We start from the raw sequence: 12,852 nt of genomic DNA on the forward strand, positions 1-12,852 counted from the left end.
AGAGGTTACAGTTTGTATATTTCACAGCACAATTTTAATTTTGGAAAGCAAGATAAGAATTGGGGACTGGAATTTGCACAGGTGGGTTAAGAGCCAGGAGAACGGAGTTCAGGTGTCACCATGACCAACAGTGAGAGGCACTGTAGCTGCAGGTATCTCACCTGTAAGATAAGAGTGACTAACTAGGTAGACTGGATGAGTGAGTCCCTCCCCCCTGGAGGCCTTGTGAAACACCAGCCGCTGGTCCCGCACCCCAGAGTGTCTGATTCATCAAGTCTTGGGGGGGGGGGGGTCCTGAGAATGTGTATTCTGTAACCAGGAGGTCCCAGGTGATGTTGATGCTTTTGGTCCTGGGGACACACTCTGAGTGAGTGACACTGCACCAGATTATATCTTAAGGTCATTCCCACCCCAATTCCATAACGAGAAAGGACTACATTGGCCAAGAGAAGGCAGCCTCTAGGCTCAAGTGCCCAGTTGGGCTCCTGTCCAAGGAATATTAATCCATCAGGTTCATGAATGAGAAGTTTGGCTTCTAAGGAGCAGAACAACGTTGTTTAGGGGTGTCTTGATGGTCTCACAACCATTTCTTTCAGATTCACCTGTGCCATAGATTAGGGTAAAGCACTAAGACAGGTAGAGGACTAGGGTCTTCTGAGGAAGGAGATACTCTTTTGTGTTGGGATCCCTGAAAAACTAGGAGGTGGGCCTTGAGGGTAGATGGACTCACTTAGGCCGAGATATCCACATGACTGAGAGACAGAGAATTTAAAGCCCCACTCTCCCTTTCCTCTCGTACCTCTCACAAGTGTTTCTTCTTCGCTTTACTGGCAAGTATACCTAGTTAAGCATAGTGTCTTATTCTTGTCTCAAGGAAAGAACTAGTATTTTATCATCCCGGTATGACAGGAGTCTCATGCTAGGTTGAGAAGTTTTCCAAATGCATGTGCTATGGCTTTGAATTAAATTTAGCCCTGTTAGTTTATGTCTCACTAGTTGTGATACTTAATTTCTTCTTTACTCTCCTAGCATTAACAACTTTTAATGCTATTTCAATGTCAAAAGTTGTTCTTAAATAGCCAGATAGAGTTAGAGCTAGACTGTTATGACTAATTCCAGAACCTCCAGTTGACCCTCACCCAGTATTTCGGTGAGAGATCTCACAAATGAAATCAGATTTGATATTTTTCTCTCTTGCCCTTTCTATATTCATATCCAGAAACCATCAGTAGTTAAAATTCACATTGAGGGATGTACATCTATGGAAAGATCACATCATATCCATAAACATAGTCAATGATTCTTTTTCCGTTGAAATAAAATTTAAAAATTACATTTATGGCTCAAAATAGGGGGTAGTCCAGTGATCTGAGATTGTCATTGTTGGTTTTTTTCTCCCTGGAAACAGCTGATTGGCATGCTTCTGGCCTGCTGTCTGTCCCGGTTCATCACGGCCAATCAGTATGAGATGGTGTAAGGAGAAGGTGAGTGGCAGTGTTTGCGGGGGAGGGGAGTGTTAATTTTGGGAGTTCCCCATTGGAACACGTGCTGCCCTTCGAAGGAGCAGGCATGCTGCCTGGCCACTTAACTACCTGATTTTATGGTACTTGTCCACGTGTGAAAATCTCCTTTCCATGGTGCTGGGGAGGAGGTGTGATTGGTACTGCTACCTTTTTTTTTTTAATTCTTACTAATGATGAATTACATGTTTTAATTTTTCTTTTAGTCTTTCAAGAATGATGGAAAAAGAGACCTGTTTTAAAATGAAACTGCAGAAATCTTCGAAAGACTTCCAAAGAATGTTAGAGCACAGTGCATAATCCACTTGCCCTACTACCCTAACCCCCATCCCTGCGTGCAACTGACACTCCAGCCCAGTCTCTGCTTCACCCTACAGCACTCATCATGTGTAGTGTCCATCTTGTGAAGCCCTGTTGTGCCACAGAGTGTAGCCAGATCCCCTTGCAGCTAGTCCTAGTGAACCCCCCACCCCCGACCCCCGAGGCCCTGTGTGTGCCAGCTCTTCCATTTGTACTTGGTCCACCTGCAGCTCATCCTAGGTGACTGGTGATTGCACCCATCACTGGCCCTTTTGGGGCCTGCATGTAGTGTGGCAGGCTCTTGTAAGCCCCTCACCGTGGTCGATAAATGCCACACACTTTTACATAGATAAGCAGACAATAGTTACCTGTTCTTTTGGCTTAATGTTGTTTGGTTGGGTTTTCCCTTTACTAAGGCCGTTTCCTACCTTCTTTAGGCTACCTAGGACATACACAGCGACACATCAGTAATTGCCCGTGAGGAGGAGAGAGCATGTGTCATGCATGACGGGCATTGTCACTGAGCATTGGGTGGCCTCCTTTCTCATTGTTCCATATCTGGGTATGTAGGGACAGTTGAGTGTAACTTTGCCTCTCAGTTGAAACCTGTACAATCCTGTTACAAAGCTATACTATTGCTTCCTGTGAAGGCAATGACATCACTTTTGTTTTCCCCAGTTAATTGCAATTGTGTTATTTTACTTCTTCTGTATTTTTTTTTTCTTGCGTTGACATTACACACATTGAAGACCTCATCGGATCAGTTTAAAAATGAGTGTGAAGGGGGAACAAAAGTCAAAATATTTTTAAAAGATCTTAAAAATAATGCCTCTGTCTAGCATGCCAACAAGAATGCATTGATATTGTGAACATTTGTGATATATGTATTAATAAATAGAGCAATTACAAATGGCTGTGTTCTGATTCTGTTCTTTGATTATTATTATTTTTTTTTTTAATTTTTGACAGGCAGAGTGGACAGTGAGAGAGAGAGACAGAGAGAGAAAGGTCTTCCTTTGCCGTTGGTTCACCCTCCAATGGCCGCCACTGCAGCCGGTGCACCGCGCTGATCCAATGGCAGGAGCCAGGAGCCAGGTGCTTTTCCTGGTCTCCCATGGGGTGCAGGGCCCAAGCACCTGGGCCATCCTCCACTGCACTCCCTGGCCATAGCAGAGAGCTGGCCTGGAAGAGGGGCAACCGGGACAGAATCCGGCGCCCTGACCGGGACTAGAACCCGGTGTGCCGGTGCCGCAAGGCGGAGGATTAGCCTATTGAGCCACGGCGCCGGCTCTGTTCTTTGATTATTATGAAAGCTTTGGAACATGTATTTCTGTATCCATCATCCCTGTATCCATCATGCTCCATGGAAGGTTGGAGACTGGCAACTTGACACAGGACACTCCTCTCCACCCAGGCTCCTACTCCATCCACACCCAGAAAAATAGCATCAGGCAGCCTAAAAGCTGGAGGGTTAGCTTTTTTATTGTGGGCATTTCAGAAACTGGACTCATTTATCATGAACTATTAATATAATGTATTAGCTGCAGAAATAGAGCCCTCATGTTGTTTTAAGTCTCTGAAATCCTCCGGCCCGAGATTCATAAAATAAACCCATAGATTTCAGCAGGTTTTTTTTTTTTAAAGGCTGGATTTCATTTGAAAAGGAAATGCACACCGATTCTTTCCTTTCTCATTTCTAAGGCATGTGCATTCTTCCCTTCTTTCTTCTTTCTCTGGATTGGAGTGAATAAATGCAATCTAGAAAAGAGATTCTATAGTACTATTCAGGTGTCCCAATGCTTCCATTTGTACTGAAGCATGGAATGTTTACACTTAATTGAAAGAGCATTTTAATATTAAGCACAGAAAAATATATTATCTGTAATCTTTTTTTCTCCTTCTTATTAGTCATCCAAAAAAAAAAACTGGTAAAAGTATAAATTGACCTGTTACAAAAATGAGTGGATCTTATACAGTCTCCCTTCCTTCTAGAACAACCTGTACTTGGGATGAGATGGCAGGCATTCTGACCATCTCTATGTTTGTTAGCCTGAACTCTGAATGGGGTAAATCCTGTAAGGCTAACAAGGCACACTGCCCACGCCGCCTTCTACTCCCTCTTGAAAAGGTCAGCAGTTTTTAGAGAATTAGGGAGAGCTCTTTTGTGGAAACACATGTGGCTCAAAACTTTTCAATGTTTTATTTTAAAATTTCTCTTTTATCATATGTTGAAATGAGGCTTTTCTGTAAAATCCTAAATAGATCCCAACCTACGGTTCACCTTTTTGCAAACTCTGTATTTGTTCATACACGTTGGTCAGTAAGAAATGTATATACTCAGATCTCAGCGTTACAGCCTTTTAATATGAACCATTTGGGCCAAGGTTGATTTCATTTCAAAACTGTAAAGTAGTCGTGTTTCAACTCTTAGCGGCTTGTGTCTGATGTTCATTCCGCCTTCAAATGAAATTTAAAAGATACAAAATAAAGTGCCCTTTTTTTCTTGAGGTATAACATTTACATATGGTAAAGTGTGCAAAATGTTACACGTGCAGCTTGAACTTTCACAGCTGTAGAAATCAGTCAAACAGCCACATCGATATGATACAGAATTTTTCAGCAGCCCAAAGTTCCTCTTAGACCCCTTCCCAGTCTGTAACCATACATGCATACACATCTAGGAGTAGCTAATATGCGGGATTATTTTACCATACATTGTCTTTGTTGTTGTTGTTGTTCTTGGACTTTGCATAAAAAGAATCATGCCATAGGGACTGTTTCGTGTCCCTTCTTTCGTTAAATATCATGCCTCTGGGAGTCGGTCATGTGATACATGACAACAGAGTCTCACCATCATTGTCACAGGAGTCTGCTGTGTGACTGGAGCACGGTGGACCCATTCTACTGCTGGACATTGGGGTGCTTTTCAGATCTGGGCTACTTTGAATAGAGCCACAGTGAGCATTGCAGGATGTGCTTTTTGGTGGACATAAACATACATGTATGGAATTGCTCAGAAATAAGGTAAGTTTAGCATTAGAAGGTACCGCTTAACGTTTTCCCACAGTGGCAGTACTAACTTGTGCTCTCACCAGCAATGTGACAAAGTTCCAGTGGTTCCACATCCTCACTAAGACTTGTTCTCAGTCTGTTTTATTTTAGCCATTCCCCTTTTAATCTGCCTTCTTAGGACTAACAATATTGAACTCGCATTTTTCCACTGACCATTTTGATATCCTCTTGTATAAGGTGTGTTTTTAACGTTATTGATTTGTAAATAGTCTTTGTATATTCTGGATTAAAGTCCTTGGGTGTGCAAGTATGTACTGCAAATATTGTCTCCTAGTCTGTGATTTGGCTTTTCAAGTGTACTCAGTTCTTGATTAACTACACTTCTGAGGAGAGGTGAAAGCAATGACACAGATAATCCAAAAGATGAAAAAGCATTTCTCCCCTGCAAGAACAATGTTTGATTCTACAGTTTTGATCGATTTTAGGTCTTTGCCTTTTATTTGTATTGTGTTTATTCTAATACAATTAGTTTACATTGCCTAGAGATACAGTGATTTGGGGCTGGGAGAAGGAAATAATCAAAGCATGTCATTAAAAATGTGAGATTACAGTAACAGAAAATACACAAAGCCACAGTTTTATTCTTAGTGCTCGCATATATTATTAGTGTTAAAACTCGCCAGACAAAACTTATTTGAGAAATGTAATCACAGTCCAGCCCAGAGATTGATTTACTGAGGTTTGGCCTAACCATTGAAAATTTTTGGTTGTTGTTTTTGAAAGATCCCCTGGGGTGAGTGTAATGTCCAGACCAAGTGGACATTGTTCTAGAATCACATTCACGTCTATCCCATTTACTTCAGAGTCCCTTACTCCTTTCTTCTCTCTCATCTTCCCTATCTGGCGTGCCTTCTCCCAAGGCCTTCCATCTTCAAAGACCTCCTTTTCTGTGATGTTCTTCCCAATAACTTCAATCCTAGCTGACCATAGCAGTAGTCCTCTGTGTCTCATATTTTCTAGAACATTGTCCATTTCTTCCGCTTTCAAGTTTATGAAATTATTATAGTAATGGCTTCTTTTTGAAAACTTGATGGCATCTACTTTTGTTCCCTTTTTAATTCCTAGTATTTGTTTTCTTTTTATCGTTCGTGTTGGAAATTTATTTTCTGTCTTTTCAAAGAAGCAGTCTTTGGCTTGGTCCTCCCTGTTTGTCTTCTGTTTCATTAATTTTTGCCCTTCTATTTGATTTTGGTTTCATTGTTTTTTTTTTTTTCTTTTGTGATTCTTAGCTTATTAATCTTTTAAAATCATGAACTAAGTGCAGCTTCTGTGGCATTTCAGTCTTGATTAGCAAATTTTATTATCTTTCAGTTCTAGACACTTTGCAATTTCCTTTAGGACTTATGTAATGAACCATAAATTGAGAATTGTTTTTTAGGGTTTCCAAATGAGGTGGTGTTTGACCTAGTGGTCAAGACCCGAGTTAAGACACCTTGGATTTGATTCCCAGCTCCGGCTCCTGACTCCAGCTTCCCACTAATGCCCTCCCTGGGAGGCAGTGGCGATGGCTCTTGTGGCTGGATCCTTGACATCCATATGGGAGACCTGGATTGGGTTTCTAGATCCTAGCTTTGGGCTTCTGCCCAGGCCCTGCTGTCAGAGGCATTTGAGGAGTAGACAAGTTAATGGGAGTTCTTTATGTCTCTCTGTCTCTTTGCTTCCTCCCAACATTTTTTTTAAATAAAGTTTCTAAACAGGAGGGCTTGGGGGCTGCCTTTTTGTTTAAAAATAAAGAACCTTAGTTTATATGATGAAAATGCTTTGTTATTGACTTGCTTTGTACCCTGGTGTGTGAGCAATGCTTGTTCTGTGTGTGCTTAAAAGTATGTGTTTTCTCTAACTGTTGAGTGCAGGGTTAGGACAAACCTATACATTAAAATAGTAAATTTTATAAGTATTATTAAAAGTCTCCTATGTTTTATTTGCTAGTTTCTGTTGGATTTTGCTATCTATTTTCATTTGATTTGAAAGGCAGATGGAGGCCGTGGCGGCCATTGGAGGGTGAACCAACGGTAAAGGAAGACCTTTCTCTCTGTCTCTCTCTCTTTCACTGTCCACTCTGCCTGTCAAAAAAAAAAAAAAAAAAAACCAAAAAAAAACAAAAAAAAACAGATGGAGACAGAGACAGGCACCGACAGAAAGGGAGAAATCTTCCATCTACTGGTTCACTCCACAGATGCCGGCTAACAGCCAGAGCTGGGCTGGGCTGAAATAAGGTACCCAGAATCCAATCCATGTCCCCCATATGGGTGGCAGGGACTCAGGTACTTGAGCCATCATCTGCTGTTTCCCAGGGTGCACATTAGCAGCAAGCTGAGTCAGAAGTGTAGTAGCCTGGACTTGAACCACAGGCACTTCAATATGAGATGCAGATGTCCCAAGCAGTGACTTGGCTATTGCACCAAGTGCCAGCCCCTTGCTTTATATATTTTTATTTTATTTATTTATTTTTGACAGGCAGAGTGGACAGTGAGAGAGAGAGAGAGACAAAGGTCTTCCTTTTGCCGTTGGTTCACGCTCCAATGGCCGCCGCGGCCGGCGCACCACGCTGATCCGATGGCAGGAGCCAGGTACTTCTCCTGGTCTCCCATGGGGTGCAGGGCCCAAGCACTTGGGCCATCCTCCACTGCACTCCCGGGCCACAGCAGAGAGCTGGCCTGGAAGAGGGGCAACCGGGACAGAATCTGGCGCCCAGACCGGGACTAGAACCCGGTGTGCCGGTGCCGCAGGCGGAGGATTAGCCTAGCGAGCCGTGGCGCCGGCCGGCTTTATATATTTTTAAGTTGTGTTGTTAGAGAGATGCAAGGTCAAGATTTTGTCTCACTGATGGATTGTTTCCTTTGTTATTGTGGACCAATCCTCTTTACCTGTAGTTGGAATTTTTCCTTTTTTTTTTTTTTTTTTACCAGTTACAGTTGTTATAATTACTTTTCTTTTGATGAATATTAGCCCAAAGTGTTGTTTTACATCCTCTACTTTCAGTATTTCTGTGTAATATTTTAGATGTGTCTCTTAAAAAGCCTATAATTGTGTTTATTTTGTTCAGTCTAACCTAAGAAAATTGTGATGAAGATAGTGGTCTAGTTTCGTATTTTTATTACTGATGTATGGTTTCATTTCTACCAAGTTATTTTTGGGCCTCCTATTCATTTATTGCCTGTTTCTCTTCTGCCTTTATTGAATTATGATATCTACATTAATTTTTTGGGAAGTTATGCATTATGTGTTTAGTATTTTAATGGCTAACCTTAATTTCTTAACATTTATATTTGAAAGTTAAAGTTTATCAGAATCTCTTTATTCCTCCAAACTTACACAACACCATGAAGTGTCTTCATTCCCACCACCTCTCACTGAGCTACTATGTTTTGTTATCTGGTTTTATTTCTATCATCTCCACAAATGAGTGCTGTTAGTGGCTTTGCCCTTCATTTAGGCTTGCTGAAATGTGTACCAGCTTGGTTTTCCCCTGCCATTGCTCTTGCATTTCACCCATTCTGGGTTCAGGGATCTGTAGGAAGTACATTATCTCAATTTGTGTAAGAAAAGTATATATTTTTAAAAGACTTAATAAATAAGACTTAATAAATAAAGACTTAATAAATAAGAAAGTCAGTGTTACAGACAGAAAGGGGTGAGTGGATGGGAGGGAGAGAGAGAGAGATTTTCCATCCACTGGTTTACTCCTCAAGTGGCTGCAATGGCCAGGGCTGAGCCAGGAGCCAGGAGCTTCATCCAAATCTCCCACGGGGATGCAGGGGCCTAAGCACTTAGGCCATCCTCTGCTACTTTCCCAGGCCACTAGCAGGGAGCTGGCTCAGAAGTGGAGCAGCCAGGACTCGAACAGGTGCCAAGTGGGATGCTGCTATCACAGATGGTGGCTTTACCCACCATGCCACAGTGTGTTGTGTACAATCTATATGTGCCAGAAAAGTACTTTTTTAAACTTCCTCATTTTAAAGTTCAGTTTGATTATGTGAATACCTTGCATGAGTGGGTCCGTCCTGGTTTGGTCTAGCAGGAGCTTTGTCCAAAACCATGGCTTGCCATAAATTGCATTTCACAAAAATATATTCAATTCTTAAACATATTTCCATCTAGTAGTTGAAGTCCTGCGTCCTATGTGTGATTCTGGTGTTTTTTTTTTTTTTCAGTTTTCCATGTTGTCTTTCAGTTCATTAATTATTTCATGTGTAAGTAATGTCACTCAGTTGCTTAGGATCTTTTAATAGTGTTCCTGAGGACAAAGTAGATAGCAGTACTGCCTTTGTATCCCCACAGTGACTGGCGCAGAACGAAGCACTTTGTAGGTTCTCAAATTCCTTCATGAATAAAGAATGAATGCATTCCACGTCCTTAAACTGTGTGCCAGAAGCTTAACTGGTCTTAGATGAATATGTTTTCTTCGTTTATTTCAATTGTGTCTCGAGTCCTATTTTTGCCTCATGTCGTCCTTACTGGTTAATGCATCACTATTTTTATTTCATGAGTCATAGTTGTCCCACTGCCCGGAAAATAAATAACTGTACATGTCTTGGGTAGTACTAATATGATCCAATCTGGATTCTTATCTAGACTGATGAACCCTCATATTTTGTTTCTTAAATGAGCAAAAGTGATAGCCTTTGTTTTCTTAATAGAACCATAAAACATGTAGAAATAGGCCAGTAAACACTAAAAGGATCCAAGAACATAACTGAACTCCTCCCAGCCTTGGTAGCTCTCTGTAACAAACTACTGGATAATGTATGCACAGACTTTTCAACCTATTGTGTAGTGGTGTAATTTAATTAAAAAACAATTATTTCAAGACTTACTGGATTTAGACCATGGGACATGTAAAGAATACAAAAATATCTGTCTTCAAGTAGTGCTGACTAATTTCCTTGGATATATCAGATCATGCAAACAAGCAGTTTTTCACAATAATTCATGTTTGTACAGTTGATCATGCAAAGGCAAGTCTATGTCTTTTTTTTAAAGATTTATTTATTTGAAAATCAGAGTTACACAGAGAGAGGGAGGCACAGAAAGAGAGAGGTCTTCCATCTACTGGTTCACTCCCTAGATGGCCACAACAGCCAGGGCGGGGCCAGGCCCAAGCCAGGAGCCAAGAACATCATCCAGGTCTCCCACGTGCTTGATAGGGTCCCAAGGATGTGGGCCATTTTCTGCTGCTTTTTCCAGGCCATTAGCAGGGAGCTGGATCAGAAGTGGAGCAGCTGGGACTCGAATTGGTGCAGGATGCCAGCGTTGCAAATGGCAACTTTACCCAAGTATGTATCTTATATGAACACAATGATAGTAGTTATATGTTGCTTTATAACAAACTACCTGCATCAGTTAGCAGCTTAAAATAGCAGTCACAGGCATCCAGGTATGGCTACGCTGGGTGCTTCTGGCTCTCAAGTTCTCATGGGGTTACAGTGAAGCCACTGGGGAGGGCTGTAGTTCCCTCTGAAGGCTACACTTGGGGAAAGTGTCAGCTTTTGAGCTCATTCTGTTGGTTGTTGACGGGCCTTCATCTCTTGCCATGCGGGCCTCTGCAGACGGATGCCTCCTGAATTGGCAGCTGGCTTGCTCCAAGACGAGCTGATCAAAGAGAATGTTCAAGACAGAAGCCACTATTTTATAAGCTACTCTCAGAAGTGACATGGCATCACTTGTGTAAATGTTCTGTTAGGAGTCACTGAGTAAGTCGAGCCCATGCATAAGGAGAGAGGATGACACAAGGGTGTAAACAGTAGGAGGCTGGAATCATTGGAAGGTGTCTTGGAGGCAGCCTGCCACAACTATATTTTATTTCCATACCATTGGGACTTAACGAGTGGCTCCCATGGTTAACAGAGAATAGCAACTAAACTAAGAAACAAGTTCATTTTACAAGTAAGTTTATACCCCAATCTCATTGATCTTGGTGTTTTTCATTTCTTTTATGGTCAGCCAAGGGTTTTTTTTTTTTCCTGGCATTTTCTCAAATGTTTCTCATCAGAAGTCCAGAAGGTGAGCAAAATCAAATGCTGCAAGTTTTCAAAAACATCAAAGCTGTTTTTCTATTATCTTTGAAGATTTTCTTATTTCTGAATATGTACTTTCTCTTGCAGAAAATCTAGTAGTTATCTAAGTTCTATACTACCATACATTTCTTGGTAAAAATAGACCTTAATTTAGAGAAATTATTAAAATATATTTGGTATGTGATTTTTCTCTTGCTTCCATTACCTTTACTTCATGAGCATTAATTCTTTTAAGTGGTAGTTGATACAGTTAAAGAAATGGAGTGGTGGGGTTGTTTTATTTGTAACTTCTTTGGTAGTAAAGAGATTACATTTTAAGCGAATATCAATAAACTAATAAATATGTCCAAAGCTCTCTTCAGAATAGTAAGGGCCTAGAAGTCATCCATGTTACAGTTGTAGGAATTTGTGATAACCTCATTGTGCAGGCCTGTCTGTGGGGTGGGAGGTGGTGACAATCTCTGGAAGGTATGGCAAAGCGTAGGAAACAACTTTCTTTAAACATCGAATCCATGAGGGCTCAAATGTAGGTCGTCTCTATGCTGTTTTCCTGGGCAATTTTATCCATCCCTGTTGCTTCAATGACCATGCATTTGGCAATGGCGTCCATCTTCAGAACTCTAGCTACCACTGAAGCTATAATATGTGTACAGTTAGGCTGCTAAAAACCACAAGGCTGAAAGTAGGAGAGTGGTGGTGATGGTAAGATCAACTTGGATTCAAATTGAGGAAAAGTCCGAATCAGTCTGGTTTGGATGAAAAGAAATGAGAATTCCTGGTAGATTTTCTTTGTTACCATTCCATAGGTATCTGATAAACAGGCATTGTTCGGTGTGTGTTCTGTGTGTGAGGCTATAGTGGTAACAAGATGGAACAGACCCTTGCCCTATGGAACTAATTTTCCTAGAAGTAAGCAGATAAAAAGTGTATGAATGGTTAAGGTTAGTTAATGGTAGGCTTTAGAAAGAAAATGAAAACAGATGGCCCAGGTAATGCTACTTTAACAATAGAACGTTCATATTTGCATTGGGTTGTGAATCTGGGTATTCACTCTCTGGTGTCATCTCATCTGACTTAATTTAAAGGTAGGCTGAAGTCAGATTTATACATAACTAAGGCTTTTGGGTGGAGTAATGTGGGTACCATAGCTATAGGTGAAGAAACCAGACACTTATGGTTAGGTAAGCAAATTAGGACCCTGAAGAACTTCCAGAAATTCAATTCATTGCCAATTATAAATATTATCTTTTAAAGAAGTGTTAACTTGAGACAGAAGGACATGACAGTGCCCATGGCGTGCACATTCACAAGGAATGCACATGCTACAACCGTGGTTGGTTAGCTTTGTGGCCTAGTCCTGGCCCTTTATCCTTGGAACCATCTCAAGGGCTACTTGTATGAGGGTACTTTAAAAAGTTCATGGAAAATGGAATCAAAATATCAGTTTATTTTCATGCAAACATTTTTGAAACTCACACATAGTTTTTCCATCATACACATTTTCCACAAACTTTTTAAAGACTATATATATATATATATATATATATATATAGCTTTATCGGGAGACTGGAGGTGAGGAAGGGGTTTCTTAGCTTAAACAAAAAGGCTTGAAAATCGCTGAGTTAGATTATGATGCTAATGAGAGGAATAGAGCTCCAGAAAATGTGGTCTGAATCAGCAGTGTGGGGATTTTCAGGAGATTCATATTCACAAAAATTTCAGAAATACTGATTTTGGATTTAGGCCCCTAGTTTCCAAACTCAGCCATACTTGGGAGTCAACTGGGAGGTAAGGGATAGGTTAGGCATTAGGATTTTTAAAGCTCCCCAGAGGATTCTGATGTGTAGCCAAGTTTGAGAACACTGATTTAGGCCATAGACTGAGCCCTGATGTAATTGGTGCCCTAAAAATGTGGGCTGCTTGGCCACTTAAAAACCAGGTTT

The 12,852-nt window shown here is 41.0% G+C and overlaps 1 protein-coding gene across 1 annotated transcript in view; it reads left to right on the forward strand.

Moving 5' to 3' along the window:
- Positions 1-2,730, forward strand: part of TSPAN7 (tetraspanin 7) — a 120,828-nt gene extending 118,098 nt beyond the window's left edge. Inside the window, exons 7-8 of the mRNA XM_017349860.3 lie at positions 1,409-1,484; positions 1,727-2,730. Coding sequence (XP_017205349.1) covers positions 1,409-1,477 — 69 coding nt within the window. The 3' untranslated portion in view covers positions 1,478-1,484; positions 1,727-2,730. The remainder of the gene's footprint in view (positions 1-1,408; positions 1,485-1,726) is intronic.
- Positions 2,731-12,852: the final 10,122 nt, after the last annotated feature.

This window comes from Oryctolagus cuniculus, chromosome X (assembly GCF_964237555.1).
Source record: "Oryctolagus cuniculus chromosome X, mOryCun1.1, whole genome shotgun sequence".
NCBI classification, from domain to species: domain Eukaryota; kingdom Metazoa; phylum Chordata; class Mammalia; order Lagomorpha; family Leporidae; genus Oryctolagus; species Oryctolagus cuniculus.